This window comes from Ammodytes marinus (genome assembly GCF_949987685.1).
Source record: "Ammodytes marinus genome assembly, chromosome: 4".
Classification (NCBI taxonomy): Eukaryota; Metazoa; Chordata; class Actinopteri; order Uranoscopiformes; family Ammodytidae; genus Ammodytes; species Ammodytes marinus.
Genome location: NC_137233.1, coordinates 22,604,453 through 22,624,473, shown reverse-complemented (window position 1 = coordinate 22,624,473; position 20,021 = coordinate 22,604,453). Strand labels below are relative to the sequence as shown.

The following is a 20,021-nucleotide window of genomic DNA, read 5'->3' as shown; positions in this document are numbered from 1 at the left end:
TACAGAGGCCTTTAAAAGCGCTTCCAGGAGGTGGCCATCAAGTGAACTGGAGAACCAAAGCGGAGGTGGAGGGAATTAAATCATGTTTTGGAAAGGGGCTGAGTGTAGCGGCGTGCCACAACAAGCCTATTGAGTAAGATAGGTGGCACCTGTTTGCTCCTGTGACAGTTGACGATCTGAGGTCACGAACACGGTGTTGAGTAGAGGGATGGATGGTGGGCTAGGGCGGAGAAGAGCAGTCTGCACTTCTTCTCTTACATAACACACATAAACACACACACACACTCTCTTCACGGGCTGTTTTTGAGATGAGCTTTCCTAGCCTCTAAGTATATCTGGGGAGTGTGTGTGCGTGTGTGCATTGGCAAATGGGGTGTACAGATGATTATGTCTGTTTAAGTTACACCAGTAGGGTCGCAGCATTTGCTGTTTGCGACTGGGAGGGAGTGAACATACGTGTCACACAACACGTTAACCTGTTTGTTGTGATCCGCCCTGGCTTAGGTTATTTATTGAAAGTTGCTGAAGCTCAATAGATAATTTTAACATGCTTGTAGCACCATTGGTGAGTTACTTAATGTCAGATTTCTTCAGAGCCAAAATCTGTCGATAAGACAGTACATTAGATGAGTTACTTCATACAGGTTTTTTTGTTAGAGCATTTAGTTTACAATGTGTCAAGCAAACCGCCAAAGGACTATTTTCAGTGGGGAGATACAAAGATAGGGAATTAAGACAAAGAATGAAGGATAAATTGCATCAAAGAGATATTTCTTGTAAAACCACAAGTCATACGGTAAGGTAAGGTAAGGTAAGGTAAGGTAAGGTAAGGTAAGGTAAGGTAAGGTAAGGTAAGGTAAGGTAAGGTAAGGTAAGGTAAGGATATCTTTATTATCCCCAAGGGGCAATTTGTTGTACACTTGCATAAACCCTTGCATAAACCCTTACATACTGCTATTTAAGAGGCCAGTTGCCATAGAGACAAATTAGTTTTTAAGTCTGTTAGTCCTACATCTTGGCAGAGTATAATGGCCAGAGGACAGAAACATGAACTCCTTGGGCATGGGGAGACAGGGATCAGACAGGACTGAGCGGGCTTTCTTCAATATCCCAATTTTGTACAGGCTGAACAGGTCAGTCGAAGTTATGCCTGCAATCTCGCTGCACACTTTGACTATACACCCTGATAAGGTGCATCAGTGACATCCGGAAGTCTGCTTTTTACCCTACAAAGTTATCGTATCTGCAGGGTTAGACAGGTCATGACTCAATGAATGATATGCACGCCCCAAGAGACTTTCAAGTCTTTGAAGCTCACTTACTGGCCTGCATTCAGATCCGCTGTATTCCGTCTGGGAATTATTGTGAAACGGTAACTTAAAAGGTGAAGTAAGCGATTTATTTATGTTAATAGCAGATAGGAGCAGGTAAAAATCCTTCCGAATGTATGTTTTGGTGGTTTTTATCATGTTTTATCGCATTTACGGATCTGAGATGATGCTAGATAAGTTGCTGCTTGAAGACCGCAGTGCATTAATGTTGTGACGTAGGGACGAGGGAGGGGACTGCTAACTGCAGTCACTGAAAGGAAGTTAGCTAAAAGAACCATTTCTCTTACAGCACCTTTAATAAAGGGCGTTTTACTTGTAAGTGGACAAAACAAATTAGATGTATTTGTTGTTGTTGTAGAACAAGTTATCTTAAGCTGTAGTCGGCTATAACAGCTAAATGAAAAGTATTTGAACAACCTGCTTGTGGCTGTTCACCAGTAAATCCAACAACTGAAATAAGTCACTTCATGAGTCTTTTAATATTCTTCACCCAATGCTCCACTGTGTCGTGTGACATCATGGCAAGGTCTAATTATTTTGCAGGGCGGATAAACATCTCTGGGGAGTCAAGCAGTTGTGGCCTGTCCAATGTGAAAGTCAGGAAAAGACTAAAACAATTGTGTTCTGACCCATTTTCTTTTCTGTATACCCTGTCCGGCTGCCACATCAAGTCCAGCTATATCACAGACCTTTGGGCACCAGATGAATTCATTCTGAAGCCAACCAACAGTCAGCTCTCCATCTCTCTAAAACTTGCCTTTTTCCCAGAAATTCTGTTAGCTAGGCTACGACCCTTGATTACCCCAAAAAACAAACAAACAAGACTGCTTGGAGAAATCTGTGGGCTTGTTTTTGTCCTGCTTTTCATTTAGAAAACAAGAACCCTTCTGTCCTCGAAAAGGGGATAGGCAACCCATCGTTACGTAAGGCATAAAAATGTGGTACATCTGCTGATATGTCGTAAATTCACTGTGGACCATCCATGACCCTTCAACAAAGCTCACTTGTCCCTTAACCATGGAGAAGAAGGAGAAAAACACCTAACGTAAGTTCTGAAACAAGAAGCTTAGTATTGTCTCCATGTCATTCAAGCCAAACTGCTAAGGTTTTAAAGTTCACTTTGGAGGTGCTTTGCTACCAGCAAATGTAAAGAAGGCAAACTTCCTTCTACACAAGGTCACAATAGTCAGTGGTATAAATTCAGACATTTAAGATATGATTCTCTGTAATTTATACAACTTTGCCTTTTACCTAGGAAGTACAATAAATGTGAATACTGGCTCACATCCTAAGCACTCTCTGTTACACATTTGCATTCGCATCTGGGTCCCAAAGAAGACAAAACACTTTGCAAACATTGACAATGGCCTGGGGTGGGAACACCAAAAGGTTCCACACCCTGTTGAAAATGCTACAGGCTACTCTCAGCAGTGGACACCTCACCTCAAGAGAGGTCAATCAGCCCATGAAATGACTGATTTCTCCTAAGGTAGGCTGTAGGGAAACGCTTTTCCTAAGGTCTCGTCATAGTGCTACTGAAATCTATTGAATTTTCCTGAGGCCTCCGAGAGGTTTTGCCTTTTTACTGCCCATCAGAAGAGCATGACCCATTTAAGTGTCCGGTTGGAATGTTAGGAGGCCCATGGCCCTGGGCGTCATTCAGCCAGTCATTCAGAGGGGCAGGATGCAGATTATGTCACAGGTGTCATGTGAGTGCCTTTGTGTACATTCTGGGAAGTCAGGTCTTGACAGGTAACAGTTACGAACGGGGGGGAATCCATTATTCAAAACTGATTACTTACCTTACTGTTATCATTCTTACCGATAATGATTCAGAACAGAAGACATTTAACATGCTTTCAATTCCAAATGAATGCAGATAAGGTTTCTTCAGTTGTTTGTATTTGTATTTAAGTGACCTTCACCATGAAAAATTACTTTAACTGCTTGTTATGATTCATAAAAACAAGAGCATGAAAACAGTGCAACATTTCTTGATTAATTATAGTCTTTTGAATTGAGAATCGATTTTGAATTTAATTGTGACAACACGATTGGGAATAAAATTCATCCTTCAACTCCCAAAGATTTCCACCAAATGCAAATAGGAGCCTATTACGCAACAGGCCTGTTTATGCAAGACAACGCACAGGAGCACACATACACAAGCCACAAAACCAGACTATGCTGATAAACTGCATCGCACTCTCATGCTAACAGATACACGCACACACATACTGTATATTAGTGCATGCGAGCAGACACACAAACACACATGCACGCCACCCTGAAAAGCTGAAATAATGCGGTTGCAAACACAACAGCAGCTCTCTCCCCTCTCTCAACGTGCTAGCTGTGAGGTTTGCAAAGAGTTAGCGTTGCCTTAGCAACCCCTGGCTGGCTGCAGGGAAGCAATGATGACTTGTTTGGCTGCACAGCTTTGACCTCTCCCAGCAGACTACTGTTCCTCTTCCCTTCTGACTTCCCCTTTCTCCTCCACTTTCCATCAGCCCAACATCACTTTCACCTTTTTTTGAACAAACCCAAAGATCAATATTTTTTTTTAAACGTGTCACAATGCTTTCTTCACCAGACTGTAAAGGCTTGCTTTTAAAGTGCCCAGCCCAGGTTGCCTCAGTGACAACTGAGTAACTTTCTTTTTGGCCATTCGAAGTCATCCGCGCTGCAGTCACTCAACACGTTTTTGTTGACAATAATGGCTCTCCTGCAGGGCAATAACTTACATTCTTCACAGCACAGCTTTGAACCCCTGAGATAACATCCCCTTGTTGAGATTCGGCTCATGCTTCTCTGACAGAGGGGCATGCTTTTAGTAGTCTCATTACATTTCAGTGTGTGAGTGTTGCACCTCATTAACACTTCACACCCGCTCTCCTCTACACTGTGCACTCTTGAACCCAATAAACCCCACTCACCTGAATGACTGTGTTTCCGCCCTCCAGCAATGCGATGGCCAGCAGTATGCTCTCCTGGAAGATGCGGTCACTGGTAGCGGTCATGATGAGGTCAATGACCAGGTCGGACGCCCCTTCTCTGTCCAGGTGGCACTGGACCTCTGCCAAACTCAGATCCCCTCGCCCTCCGACCCCAGAGCTCACAACTATGGGTCACAAAGGGGATTTAGATTAATACTTATCAAATGCATATTAAATGAAATGTAGGAGTTACATCATACTGGAGGCATTATGCAGTTTGATGCATGCTTTTATCCAGGGTTAGAGGGATAGTTCAGTATTTTTAAAGTGGAGTTGTATTTAGGTATAGTTAATATGTTACCTTATTCAGATTGCTTATGTCATAATATTGTTACTTATAGCCTACTATTAACTTATACTACTCTGATCATTGTTTGACGAACTGAGTGTAAGTTAGTTAGATTACAAAGGACAGAGTTGAGTGGTGTAGATAGTTGCAGGTGGAGAACTTGTTGCAAGTCTGTATTATAAAAAATAAAATAATAAAAACTTAAAATCAACATTTTTACTTGATTGTGAAAAATGTAAAGTTAGCTGGTTCATCGCAACCTGTACCATAGCTTCTGTGTCAACAGAAAATGGCCCCGTAGGTCGGTATTTCAATAACAAACAAACAAACCAATTATATAACCCCATACTTTTTCAAGAAAGTGTCTTGAACACATTGTCAAACTCATAGAATTAGGTGATATTCAGATTAGCAGTGTAGGAAATTAATTTTAAATTGAAAAATTAACATTTCTAACGTTGGTGCCCAAGGGATGTATCTTTCAATAAAAAACTAAAAAATACAACAAAACAACAACATTGTGTTGACAGCAATACAAGCATATCTGATGAACCTGAGACTGAGGACTGAAAGCAACTCACATACTGCACACATTTTCACCAGTGAATATCAGAATAATCAGAGAGAGACTATTATCAAATGAAATAGGCTATTTTAAATGTAAGTGAATAATAAAAAGTCCAGAAGATGTTTTTATTAGGTTTATTTAGTATGCCCTTTGTTAAAAGGGATTGCTGACAGAATAAGCCACAGGTGTATTTTCTTTCCATTCAGCCACAGAGCACAAATAACATCAAATGTGTGTGGAATCCATGAAGGGACTTCTTCTCCCACTGCTGCCGGCTACCACAGCCAGACAGGGAGAAGCAGTGGTGAGATAACAGCACCCATCAGAGCCATCGCTGGCTGGGCGAGCCACTGAATCAACAACACATCCCATTCTAGACGGAGCTTGGCTCTCCGGTCGCTTGGCAACAACACGGCCTGCGGTAAGCTCAGTACCAGAGCCAAGGTCCAAGTGCTTATAAGGAGGACAAGGCCATGGCTGTGAATAAGATCTTATTTTTCCCTCCCGCTCTAATGCATTAGAGATGAACGATGAGTCATAGCTGTGATGAGAGACACGCAATGACTGGCTGGAAGGAATAAATGTCAGTTACCATCTATTGCATTTTTGAATGTCAGTCACGATTGAAAAAGATTGAGAGAGGGATGGATGGATGGCGAGACCACTTCAGTTTGCAATACATGTTTTCACTAATGGCCTTCTGTAAATGTGAACCCAATGCACATACTTTATGAATAAAATGTAAATTGCTGTTGATTAACATAGCCGACTCACGTGAAAGCTATACTTTTGAGCGGAAATTGTCAGCGACACTATGACTATTCGTTGTCATGTGTGTCATTTGTGTGAAAAATAGACAAAACTTTCCGACACGAGAAGAACTGACACATACTCTGTCAACTTGAAATCTTCATTGAAATTCATAGTGATTTAAAATAGTTTGAACATGTAAACCTTTGACCTAAGTATTACACAGTGCTAGTTTAAATAACTGGCAAAACACAGTTTATGAAAGATTTTTTTATCTTGTCTTCTGTAAACTAGGCCATTTAAACTTTTGGTTATTTATTTCTGTGCAGTGCATTTACCTTGTTGCAGCACTGATCTAGTTTCGTGAATTAAACCATTTCAAAAACCTTTTCTCACCTTTATAAGCAAAACCCTATGGACTCACCTGTAGGAGATTTCCCCGGTGCTCCAGCAGTTAGCGGACCGTTGCTGAAGGTTGTGAGGCTATCTCTCCTCTGGCCAGGTTTGACGTTTCCATAGTATCGATTTACCAAGATCTGCCGCAGAGCTTCGCCCTATAGGTGGAAATGGATGTTAGGCGAAGAAGTCCAATTAAAAAGTTACCCTGCCACCAAAACTGAGCTGGAACCCACACACCAGTGTTATTGGGCTGATGTAGAAGTAAAAGACTAGAAAGCTAATGCAAGATGACCTTCAAACACACCAGTAGTTTGAAGTCCCACATCAAAAAGGTGCACAATATATAGCTGTGAAAAGTTGCATGGTTACATGAACCCATACAAAAAGAGGTGGCCCCCTTGGAAAAACTTGTTGGAAAATGTATTTGATCTCCCATCTTCTCATAAAAGTATATTTCCGCCACGTGTGAGCCTTGCTCCTATTTCAGTCTTTTTAGAGCTGCTCAAGGTAGTTAAATAACAATATTTAAAACACCTCGGTTGTGAAGAGGTCTTGTATTAACAATCAAAGTAAAAGAAAAAGAAACAAGAAAAATGGTGCCCCTGCTGTTGCCTTGAAGGCAAATCTCAATAGGACATTCCCCTTGTAAGAAGCATCTTGTTATTTGACCTTTGCCCTCTGACATCTTTCAGTGATCTTCAAAGGCACATTGTGTCCTCTCCCATCTCAACATATGATTCATACATTCAGTGTTTCCCCAATCAGGGGCCAATCAGGTCGCAAGGAAGAGATGAACACCCAAGGTTAATGTCCATCACTTGTTGTTCTTCACATATTACATATCTTAAAAACTTAACAGGAGAGTGAGGACGTGCCATGCTATGAAAGCAGTGTGACTGTGAGGGCATCACAACAGTCAATTATCAACCATCGATATGATGGTGGTCCGGACCAGACCACAGCAAACCAAACTCAGTACCTACCCTCCTTTGATCCTCCAGTGTCTTCTGTGGCTGGTTGGGATCAAGCTCCTTAAAGGTGAGGTGAGTTAAGCAATAGAATAATAAATTAAAATAAATAAATAAAATAAAATGGTTGGAAAAAAAAATTAGAAAACAAAAGAGGGTGTTAATACAGTGCAAATTAGTCACTTTACTAGCATGCAGGAAATTGTTTGCAAATTAAATCGTGCAGTTAAGAGGGAAGTGGTTGTGTCAGGGAAGATGTGAGGTGATGCAAGGGTTCATGCAAAGAGGACTGATATTCATTCTAACACATCGTACAGTATACCTACATGGAGTTAATTATGAAGTTATTCCCATAGCTTATTTTAAAACATCTTCATTTTTTTTCTACAACTTCTAAAATGTCTGAATATTCAGATGCTCTTGACAGTCCAGTGTGGGACATGTGGTGACTCCTTCATTACTTTACAGTAACATAATTTACATAAGATAAAGGCAAGCTGCCAGAGGGCGGGAAACACAAGCCATGAGAATCAGGGGGAGAGAGAGAGAGAGAGAGAGAGAGAGAGAGAAAATAGAAGCTCTGTCCATGAGCCATGAGATACAAACACACACCGTAAGCACCAATCTGGCATGGAAAAACACCTCACACATGACTCCGACGCCCCCTCCCCACTGTATGAAGGTCCAAAGGAAAGAAAGGAAATTGGACTATGGGAGATGTACGAAAGGCAGGAGGGAGGGATAGAGGGAAGAACGGATGTCAGTGCACAAACAAAGAGCCGATATTTATCAAAATTCGAGTTCCACATAGGGAGCAATATGCCAGAGGAAGGGGGGCCCCTCAGAAGCACAAATACTACACGGGATGGATTGGGTCACTCGTCTATTTAGACAACGATATGTTTAAGACTGAACACAGGTATAATGGGATGGAGTCAGTATATAAATACGACAGATGCTATTTTGATCAGCAGAGACCCATATTACGGAGCAATATGGGTCTTTAAAACACACCTCAGCAGGGACTTCTGGCTCGGGTGGAGGTGCCAGCTGATTGGAAATAAAAAGGATGATGTTAGTGAGTTTGAAGATGTTGAACAAGTTATGTTGCTGCCTCTAAAGGGAAGCATCCCCACTTAACACTCCACCTTACGAACCTCACGTCCCTGAGGTCTGGATATAGCTTTGTTCTGCTTACTAAGATTGCCTTGTTACATGTTAAACTGTACATCATAAATGTGCATGACTTAAAGAGCCGGGGGCAGAGAGAAAACAGACTAACCGAAAACATTTTGCTCGCTGAGATCTTGGTGATAAAGGATTTACAGTATGTAGGAAATGATTTCCCTTCAATGGGCCTCCTGTTCATGGAGCTAGCCTAATGACACAGCCTGGATGATAAGCAGCATAAACGTGTTGCAGCAAGCAAGCATAAAGAAAGAAATAAGTGTTCACTGTTTACTTCCTGCAGCAAAGTGTTGCTACCTAAACCACTACGAGTACGACTATGTACAGTATATTCATCTGAATTTGCATGTTGGTATGAAGGCGACGTGAGAATTTGTTTGTACTCCAGAAGCATAAGACAGAACTGCAATCAGTTATAAAAACAACTCACTGTCAGTGTTTTTCCACATAACTTAAAACTCAAAAAATGTATTCACCAACTTCCTTAAAAGGGCATAAAATTCAAATAAACACATCATTTTGTGGGTTGCTGTTGCTAATGGGAAGACAGATATACAGTCAAATAAAAGCAGTGTTAGCAAAAGTGGTAGTAGTAAAAATAGAAAGAATTCAATAATATTTTAAATAACAATAAACATTATAAAAAAAATGGTAACCAAATGGAAGAAAGTACTTAATTTTTTGGCACAATAATGCTCCCTCAACTAATAAAATGTATTTGAAATTAAATTAAACTGAATAAAAATGTGGTATGAAGATTCCCTAGTGAGCATAAAGGCTCAACTTTGTTTTACTGATAGAGTAAGGGTTACACACACACACACACACACACACACACGGAATTCCCCTCTATCAAGCCCCCTTTTACGTCACATTTATTTCCACAGAAAAATGGTGATGCATCACGACATCTGCAACTGAAGACAAAGTCAGCATCCATCCTCAACATCTTGTAATTCAGGTCAAACTTTAACTTGAACTATCTCCATGGAGGCCATGCCAGGCAAATAAACACACGCTCTTAAGGGTCATAGTGATTTCCCTCTAGATTTCTCCAGGAAGAGATAAAAAATCCTTTGGTTTACATTAACATAAGCCATACATAGCCTTATCCCATATTCCAAACAGCAAGACACCAAGCAATGCTTTGCCCCCTCCTTGAAGTCATCAAGGAAATTGGCTGTTCATAATCAAAGATACAAAGACTTGAGTGTGCTCTGCTGGCAATATGAAATTACCCTGTAACAGAGGCAGATCTCAAATAAGCAACAGGTGTTGTTTTGGCGGACAATTCTAGCCCCAACCCATCGTGCGCTGTCTAAATGAAGCTGCATCAATTATTTGGTCTCCTGGAAGATGTGTGTGTGTGCTGCACTTGTATTGCCAATTACCACTGAAGGTCACACATCAGTGGAGAGTTTGAAATTCCAGGAAAATGGAGGAAAAAAAGAAAGGAAATAAAATTGCTGTCTCTTATGTAACTGCTTCCTGAGAGCTGGCGGGAGCCCAAGAATCGTGCAGAATTAAGTTAAGGAAACTGGGACAGTGTTGCAAGTTGCTGAGGAAACATCTGCAGCTCCCCCTGTTGACCGAGGAAAGAAACAGCAGTCAAAGCTTCGACTTCACCCACAGTAGCAGGCATGAAGACAAACCAGGACAAGCAGAGTCTGTCTGAGGGCGTTTGGCAGAGTTTAAGCAATGGGAGAGTCAGCTGAATAAACTGAACACTACTGACAAAAAGCTACAGAGGACCAGTCAAAGGAGAAGAGAAGAGCCTGGCAGAGAAAGTGAAAGCGAAATGGACAAACAATAATATGTCAGCAGGGATGGGGTCAGAAAACTTAAAATGAGAAAAAAGGAACAGGTAATCTGAGAAAATCTCTAGCCAAACAAACGGTAATTGGTCAGGATCAAGAGGAGATTGTGATGGGCTGGAAAAAACACAAATAGATGAGAGAGATATTCACACACACGCACACAGTCCACCACATCAGCACAGCCATAGTCCCCTTACATAAGCCTAACTACATGTTATGGGTTACGTGCTCGGCATCAGCCACCGGCAAACCGCATTACGTCGCCAGAATAAGAACCGAGACATCATCTCCATCTGACCCCTCCGACCTCCCCGCAGTCTCGCAAAAAAAAAGTTCAAATGCAAAACGTGTGCAGTGAACGATAGGATCGGGCCTAACAATGAGGGTGGCAGGGAAGCTGGTCATGTCTTGTTTTCCCTGTGGCACGCATTTTTATCACGTATTCTATTTCTGGAAGAGTGAGATAACCTTGGCTAATGGGGGGGAACCGTCACTCTGCTTTATCCTGCTCTCTCGTCACTCATCCATGGATAAAGACATACACACACACACACACACACAAACAAACTCCAACACTTACACTATACCCTACGTAAAACTTATTAATACGTGGACCTTAAGTAGTTTTAACCCTAAGTCCTTCAAAGAGGACCTATGATGCTTTTTGACTTTTATGACCTATAAACGTTGTTATGATGATTCATAGTCATGCTTAACCATATTAAATTATCAAATAATGACTTACATGCATTTCGACGTATTCCCTGCTGACCGTCTGGGGTGTCTGTGCAGAGCACTAAACACTATTCTAGCCAGTCGAGAAGTCACGTGTTCAAAGCGGTCTACCCTTTGTAACTTTGTGACGTCGCATGTAACTTTGTGAAGTCACCACGCGGATGTTTCCATGTATGGTAATGCTGTCACTTCCCTGTTCGCGTCTGCCTCGCGTCTGCCTCGCGCCCTTATAGGTCCATGCTCGCGCTTCCCGCCACTGAAAGTGTTCCGGAAGGAAGGTAACCAATCACAACGGAGTGGGGTTTGCAGGAGGGGGGGGAGGGTAGCGGAGATGGCCGATGCACAGGCGGAGGGAGCGGAGATTGCCGAAGCACACACACTCAAGTGTTGACAGGACGTGCTGGATCGCCAAAATAAGAGAAAGAGCTTCCCGAAAATCTACATAGTTTTTTGTGATGTGATTCGTGTCAGGTTGCTCTATAGCAGTGTAAAACAAGAAATTAAGACCAGAAAAGTAGTATAATAGGTCCCCTTTAAAGGCCTGTCCCGAAGTGAGAACTACCCAAAGGTTTTCCTCACTCTTAAAGTCTAAACCTCCAATTGGTTCTCACACACATAGTTGTACAAACACACACACGCGCGCGCGCACACACACACACACACACACACACACACACACACACACACACACACACACACACACACACACACACACACCAGGACTTTAGAGGTATGATGGGGTCTGTCAAATACTAGTGAAACTGACAGCTGCAGTGTGGGAGTTGGGGTGTGTTGCGACAGGTCAGAGAGCAGCAGCGGGCTACACACTAGTGTTACATAACAGCCAGTTTATCTAGCTGCTGCCGAGAGGAAGTCGGGGTTTTGGCCTGCCTGTCTTTCCATCTAAATGATATCCACAAACACACATGCTGCCGGTCAACAGTCAACAGTACTCAGCTAATGAGAGTGCGGCGCGTCAATGACTGACACACACACACAGCATGTGCTGCGGGGGCGAGCTAGTATGTGTGTGTGTACATTCTTGAGATGCATATGGCAGGAGTGGACCAAACAAAGCGCTGGTGTCTGAGAGCAGCTCTGTTTTTGTAGGAGAAGGGGATTTCCAAACGCTACAGTAGCAGGAGGGAGGGAAAGAGGAGGGGAAAAAAAGACATAACAGACAAACTGAGAGCGTGTTGCTTCCTGGCAACTCTGGAAAGAACCTTTCCAACAATTTTCTCCATTTCCCCCGAACTAACATCATTGTTCACTTCCCTTGCACTCAGCACACTGTCGATTAAGTGGCTGGCCCTGTGACTGTTTTTCCTGCTGGCACAGATTCTCCTGTTCTAAAACTGTGTACTCGCACTTTCGACAGATGCACTGGTTTCAGAAGAAGCTAGCAAACAGGCTAGTAAACGTTGATGTGTGCAAACAATGCCATCAAAGCAATCTTTCAACCTCACAGTCAGTGAGTGTGTTTTTTTCTAAGTTGACATTGAGATGAATCTGTTGAAGTGCAAACTCGGTAGCTGCTACCATGTTATCCATGGCACCTTTAGGACTTCTCATGTGAAAAATACTTTTAGTCCTTTAAAAGGATATTGTTCCAGAATAAACATAGAAATAAATCAACCAATAGCATAACTAAATGTTTCTAGAACAAAAACCCCTACAAACTAAACATAGATTTGAGTGGGATGGATCCCATCTCATGATATTATATACTATACGTGAGATGTGGTTCCCCAGTCACACCCACAAACAGAAAGGAGAAACCTGTTTTATCCACTTCCTTTAAGGCCACAGGTCATGGCCACAAACCTATTTTTGCAATGCACACGCTGCCGCACACAGTCCAGCAGGCCCCCTGTGCTATGAACTGTTATGGAGTATCCCCAGCTATATATACACACACTCACACCTGTTACTGTCTACATCCATTACAGAGGGGCTGAGTGGCACGTAGATCGAGTGACCAGAAAAATTTAAAAATGGATGTAATGCAATGTATCACAATGACCCTAATAAAAACTACCTTAACATGTTCTCTTTTTTTAGAGTTTAAGTTGTTTGTTCATTTAGTGACATTATACTATTGACATGAAGTTTAATCAAAAATGAAATCAAAAATGTGTCCCTCCATGTAAATTCGTAATGAGCAATCTCAGCTGCATATATGTGCCATTATAGATATCTTTAGAACGGTTCTATTACAAATAGATATTCAAATGAACTATCCGAATGGATCAATAATAGTGTTCCTGGGATTGTCTGGAAAACAATCCAGTAATGTTACCTGCAGTCTCCAGAATGTGTTCAATAAATTAGCATTCTTCTACAAACTCATTGTTCACTTACAGAGTGCACTTAAATACACAAAGTTACAACTGGCACAACAGACAGGCACATTGCAAAATATATGAGCTAGATGATCTAGAGCAACCACAAAACATGGAGGTATGGACTAAACTACCAACAGGCGGCACAGATGAGAATGCGTTGCTAGAAAGCCTACTTTCAGCATAAGCATGGCTAAGTTGTTAGTGGCAGACAAGTAAAATGTACATCACAATAGTAAGTAAAATGATCAACCTCAGCCACATCCATTTCATCATCAAAGGCAATATGCTGCAAGAGAAAAAGTATAAGGGGCAGAGAGTTAGCAGAGCTAGATTAGTGAGTTAGAGCTCGGTCTCAAGTGTGCAAATGTAAAGCTTTACACAAACGCATGTTAGTGAAAACATTAAAAGGACAGCATGTTAAATGTCAATAAAAGCTCATTTGGCCATATGAATTTGCAGGTATAAAGAATCATAGTTGTAAAAACAACCACCCACATTCATGTTTTATAGTATTGAAACCACATAAAAATCCATGTTAAATTGGAGTCAGCGACTCTTGAGACCGCTTGTTGTCAAAATAAGTGAATATCAAAACTCAGTTTTTTAAATATGGCCTCTTCTATTTTCCTGCAGCTGCGCTTAAGTCACAGAACCTTTGTTCCAGGAATTTAAAGTAAACATACAGTATGTGGATAAAACAAAAAACTGCTGCAGTAAAACCGGTCATCATTGCCACTTATGTAAGAAAAATTTAGCATGTGTCTGTGCAGGTATGAGCAAGTGCTGGCTTAAGTAAATCTACAGGTGTTATCATTCGATTCTGCCTTTGCAGATGTAGTGTACGGCTACTGCTGTTTCAAATGGTCTTTCTGTGGGTGCACATATATTATTAGGGAGTTGGCAGATATATACATTCAGTAATGTTTGAAATAATGCTAGTGTATTATGTGTTTCAAGTATGTTGCTTTTCTGTGTGGTTGTTGATTTAATAGACCTCTGCGGTATGCGGGCTGAACATAATGGCTTCAAAATCACATGTAAAAAAAATCTAAATTCCAGTAATGGGTTGACTTTGTTTCAACCTATGAAGACAAAGTGCTTTTGCTGTTAAAACAAGCGGACTGATAAGAGATTAGTACAGGCCATTAGTATCCGATGAGGTCATTAGTATCCAATGAATGTTGTGCAAATGGTTGAGCGAGAGAGTCCAAGCATGCATGAGGTAAATGGTGTTATTCCTCACTTCAATCATCTAGACTTCCTGTTTGATAAGAAACTTTGGGAAGAAAGCAATGAGGGAATCTCTTTAAATTGTCTTGTATATGTGCCAGTTTTTGCCAAACATAGAACTAGACATGAAATATATCCACAAACTGCCCTGGCTGCAGTGATTTCAAATAAAGTTGTATTACATAAGTATGGATCTTTTCTATTCTGTAGCTGTAGAGGCTCCAGAGGCACCAAGCAGAGCCAGTTGTTTTGATCTGATGTCTTCCAGTAAGTTTGGTGCAGTGGGACAGGGAGCACTTTATCCTGAGAAGTGTTCCATCTCACGTGTGGGTGGATCGTGGGCACAATTGCAGGTGAGGAGAAATAGAAAGAATCACAAAAATAGGTGCGTACCTTCTCCCCATAGCCCCGATCCTTTGTCATCATTTCCCGCAGTGTCTGCAGTACTTTGATGCACAGACGCTCCTCATTCTCCTCCAGCAGCTGCTTGGTGTGTTTGATAAGCCTAGAAAAAGTAGAGGAATAGATTAATAGAAGCTGCAGTTCTCCAACCACATAACTCCATTACTTAACATGCCTCAATCCCTATTCAAATCTAACCATATTGTTTGGGCTGATTTCTATTGTACAGCAATTTTGTTTTGCAAAGCCAAAGCCATAGATCTTGAGCATAAGGGCAGGACAGCTCAAATCTATGTCTTGGATGTAAATGAAAATGACAGAAAATGACAAAGTTATGGGTAGTTCACAGTGCATCCTGCAAACTTCTCAGAGCAGATGTCATTGAGCTCTCAGAGACATAGAAAGAGCACTGTGATTCCCAGAGTTAATGAGAGTTGATATAGGCTTTTCAACAAACTACTGTACTCCACAATGTCAGCAATTATAAATTGTGTGCTGTTGTTGCTGTTGCAGGGAATATCCTATGTTTCCTGCCAAGTTCCTTGTAATCCAATTTGAGATTACCATTAAAAACACCATATATATGTCAAAGAATAGTTAGTACATTCATGCATACTTTTCATTGTGGATTTTCAACAGTTGGGACATGTTTTTCATTTGATTCTTTAATTTTGCAACAGTAAAAAAACATTTATGGTTGATTGGAAATCAAATATCCATATAAGATGATATAATACTTGGAATATACTTTGTGTTTGGTTTCATTGGTGTAAAAACTAAGGCGGCTGGACCTTCAGTGCTCTCATGACAGGAAGCTCAACATCAAGGAACTTCCAGTTACATGCAAAACAGAGATGTAATTGCACAAAGGCTTTTTTGTTCTTTGGTTTCATGGGCACTGACAGCCCAAGCCCAGCCTCTCAGTAAGCCCTTTTCTCTAAAAGGATGTCCCATCCTATCTTAGACTGGCGCAATAATACTCAACATTCTAAGCTTAAACATGTATTATTTAAAGAAATCTGCTCAATGAAGCGTAAGAGAGTCACATAATCCAATTGACTTCACTCAAAGAACAATGTCCTATTTGTGGAAATGGTTAAAGTACACTCAACAAAAATATAAACGCAACACTTTTGTTTTTGCTCCCATTTTTCATGAGATGGACTTAAAGATCTAAAATTCATTCCAGATACACAATATTACCATTTCTCTCAAACATTGTTCACAAATCTGTCTAAATGTGTGATAGTGAGCACTTCTGCTTTGCTGAGATAATCCATCCCACCTCACAGGTGTGCCACATCAAGATGCTGATCTGACATCATGATTAGTGCACAGGTGTCCCTTAGACTGTCCACAATAAAAGGCCACTCTGAAATGTGCATTTTTTTGCTTTATTGGGGGTCTGGGGACTCAGAACCAGTCAGTATCTGGTGTGACCACCATTTGCCTCATGCAGTGCAACACATCTTCTTCGCATAGAGTTTATCAGATTGTCAATTGTGGCCTGTGGAATGTTGGTCCACTCCTCTTCAATGGCTGTGCGAAGTTGCTGGATATTAGTGGGAAGTGGTGCACGCTGTCGTATACGCCGGTCAAGCACATCCCAAACATGCTCAATGGGTGACATGTCCGGTGAGTATGCTGGCCATGCAAGAACTGGGACATTTTCAGCTTCCAAGAATTGTGTACAGATCCTTGCAACATGGGGCCGTGCATTATCTTGCTGAAACGTGAGGTGATGTTCATGGATGTATGGCACAACAATGGGCCTCAGGATCTCATCACGGTATCTCTGTGCATTCAAAATGCCATCAATAAAATGCACCTGTGTTCTTCGTCCATAACAGATGCCTGCCCATACCATAACCCCACCACCACCATGGGCCACTCGATCCACAACATTGACATCAGCAAAGCGCTCACCCACACGACGCCACACACGCTGTCTGCCATCTGCCCTGAACAATGTAAACCGAGATTCATCCGAGAAGAGAACACCTCTCCAACGTGCCAGACGCCATCGAATGTGAGCATTTGCCCACTCAAGTCTGTTACGGCGACGAGCTGGAGTCAGGTCAAGACCCCGATGAGGACGACGAGCATGCAGTTGAGCTTCCCTGAGACGGTGTCTGACAGTTTGTGCAGAAATTGTTTGGTTATGCAAACCAATTGTTTCAGCAGCTGTCTCAGTGGCTGGTCTCAGACGATCTTGGAGGTGAACCTGCTGGATGTGGAGGTCCTGGGATGGTGTGGTTACACGTGGTCTGCGGTTGTGAGGCCGGTTGGATGTACTGCCATATTCTCTGAAACGCCTTTGGGAGACGGCTTATGGTGGAGAAATGAACATTCAATGCACGAGCAACAGATCTGGTTGACATTCCTGCTGTCAGCATGCCAATTGCACGCTCCCTCAATGCTTGTGGCATCTGTGGCATTTTGCTGTGAGACAAAACTGCACATTTCAGAGTGGCCTTTTATTGTGGACAGTCTAAGGCACACCTGTGCACTAATCATGATGTCAGATCAGCATCTTGATGTGGCACACCTGTGAGGTGGGATGGATTATCTCAGCAAAGCAGAAGTGCTCACTAGCACACATTTAGACAGATTTGTGAACAATGTTTGAGAGAAATGGTAATATTGTGTATCTGGAATGAATTTTAGATCTTTAAGTCCATCTCATGAAAAATGGGAGCAAAAACAAAACTGTTGCGTTTATATTTTTGTTGAGTGTATGTATACAGTATAATCTGAATATGACATAAACAAGAGAATAATAACTGTAAATGGGCAAACAATAAACCGGGGCGGTTTAAAAATTAGTCTTACTTTGATATGAATCCTCCACTTTCACATTTCTTGCGAGCTTCTGTGTTTTCAGGGAAGAGCAGCTCTGGACGATGCAGGACATCCACCAGCACAGAAAGCTCAGCTTGGACCAGCGGCCTCAGTCTGTCCTCCAGCGCCGACACTATGTCCTTCAGAGCAGAGGGACACACAACCAGGGATTAGACATGGCCGGGAACTGTTATATGTTAGTGTGTTCTGGGACAAGTTCATAGTCTTCTTCATTATGACCCAACTAATGAAAAAACTCTTCCCTGTTTATTTTTTTTTTACTTCAAATGTAAATAAACCAATTTACGATCACATCCCCATATACACTTGATCTTCATAAGTCCGGTGTTGACATAATACATGTTGTATTGATATTTATAACACTTTATTTATGTATAACAAGGGGAATCATGATTGAATCCACTTAAAGTGATAAAGAAAATCAAAAGCCCATTTTCATATTAATAATATGACATTTCAGCCTCTCACTCATATGTGTCAATATTTTTCTGTACATACATCCAGTTCAGTTATGTCATCTTAGAGATACATCTAGTATGGACATCAAAATATCCGCAAGGTTTCCTTGTTTATTAATGTCAGAGAGACAGAAGGGCATGTATACAGGAAGGGTTTGGTCTGATGTTTAAATTGTTAATTTTTATTTATATTCCTTTTCAAGTAGACAATAACAGCTGAACTGTACCAGACAGGTCAGAGATCTTTCAGGCTTCCAGTGAATACTGAGTCACGTGTTAAAAGAGGAAAGGGTGTAACAGCCAGGCCTGTGACTAAAAAACACTTGTTTCCCCACTTCTACAGAATTTAGTTTGTCTTACAGTAACCACAAGAGTGACATCACTCCTGGCAAATTACCAAGGCTTAGAGGAGTCTGGAGAGGCCCCTGGTGGTCACAACACATACACCACTTTTTGAATCCCTATTTACCAAATTACAGTCAGCTTACTCTAGTCATTGTTGACTTTGACTGGCACAATCTGCCAGATCTTGTGATCTTAAATCACACCAGTATGCATTAATAAAAAATTAAAATACATGATATTCTTTGATTGGATCCAGGCTTTACAATAGTTGTAGAGACAATTTAGTATTATATTTTTAAAAAGTGCACTTGTCAGATCTTGTTTCAGATGGGCTTGTATTTTTACTGTGGTTACATTAAGAGTCCCCAACATAATTTCTGATCAGAGCAATTAAATGAATCAAAATTATGACTGGTGAGTCAATTTGAACTCAACCAGACTTTATTTGTAAAACTTTTTGATTGGGAACAGACACATTCTTCGGTGCTTCTCCGTGAGAATCATTTCAAGCCATTACAAACAAACAATTAACTAAATTTTGTTTATTTAGAAAACTGCAGCTACAAAGGAATAAACAGAGGGCTACTAGTTGGTCATATGTCTAATCAATTTCCCCAATCCAGGCTCCTCTCGTAGAGTGAATGTGGCACTAATAATCATGTTACTATTCTAATGGTCGACAGACAGATAGATACAATGATATCAAGAAATAACAAATACAAGTTTTACTTTACCAGTGTTTTTATTGCATTAACCTTTTGCATATTTTTTGTTTGTGTTTTGTTTAGATTTGCCCCCACCGATGTTAGATTAAATGTATGGTTATTTACATAAATTTAAACAAATTGCACTGCAATTGAAATAAAATATGCCCTGCTACCCACCTGTAGCCTCTCAATTATGTTTCTGTAGTCTTTGGAGGTGGTCACTGCGGGGTCTTTTTTGAAGCCAGTGGTCTTAGCAGAGAGTCTCCAGCTGAGGATGCTCTTCTGCACAACGTTATTGGACTTGACAAACAAGTTGTTGACCTGACTGTCCAGGTCCACTGGGATGGCAATGGCTCTGCTCTTAGCTGGGTAGAGGTAAGAGTGTATATATTTATATTAAATGCTTTTATCATGTAACACAATGCTATTCAATGAGAGAGATTGGTGGTCGGTGTTGGCCCAGAATCTTACCCACGTCGGACAGTACTTTGATGCAAGCCTCCACTGAGGCCTTCTGAACAGGGTTAAGCCAGTTACAGTGGTATACTCTGAACACTCCCTGAAGCAGTTGTACAAACACTGGTTGACGTGTCTGTAAGACAGAGACAGCAAATACACAAGCAAAAACACA

At 41.3% G+C, this 20,021-nt stretch overlaps 1 protein-coding gene across 1 annotated transcript in view; it reads right to left on the bottom strand.

Moving 5' to 3' along the window:
• itpr1b (inositol 1,4,5-trisphosphate receptor, type 1b) overlaps positions 1-20,021 on the bottom strand; it is a gene marked incomplete at its 5' end in the record, with an annotated part of 93,072 nt that overhangs the window by 35,479 nt on the left and 37,572 nt on the right. The window contains 8 exons of the mRNA XM_080026491.1: positions 4,268-4,452; positions 6,359-6,488; positions 7,317-7,364; positions 13,637-13,672; positions 15,010-15,121; positions 17,851-17,999; positions 19,568-19,755; positions 19,862-19,982. Coding sequence (XP_079882617.1) covers positions 4,268-4,452; positions 6,359-6,488; positions 7,317-7,364; positions 13,637-13,672; positions 15,010-15,121; positions 17,851-17,999; positions 19,568-19,755; positions 19,862-19,982 — 969 coding nt within the window. The remainder of the gene's footprint in view (positions 1-4,267; positions 4,453-6,358; positions 6,489-7,316; positions 7,365-13,636; positions 13,673-15,009; positions 15,122-17,850; positions 18,000-19,567; positions 19,756-19,861; positions 19,983-20,021) is intronic.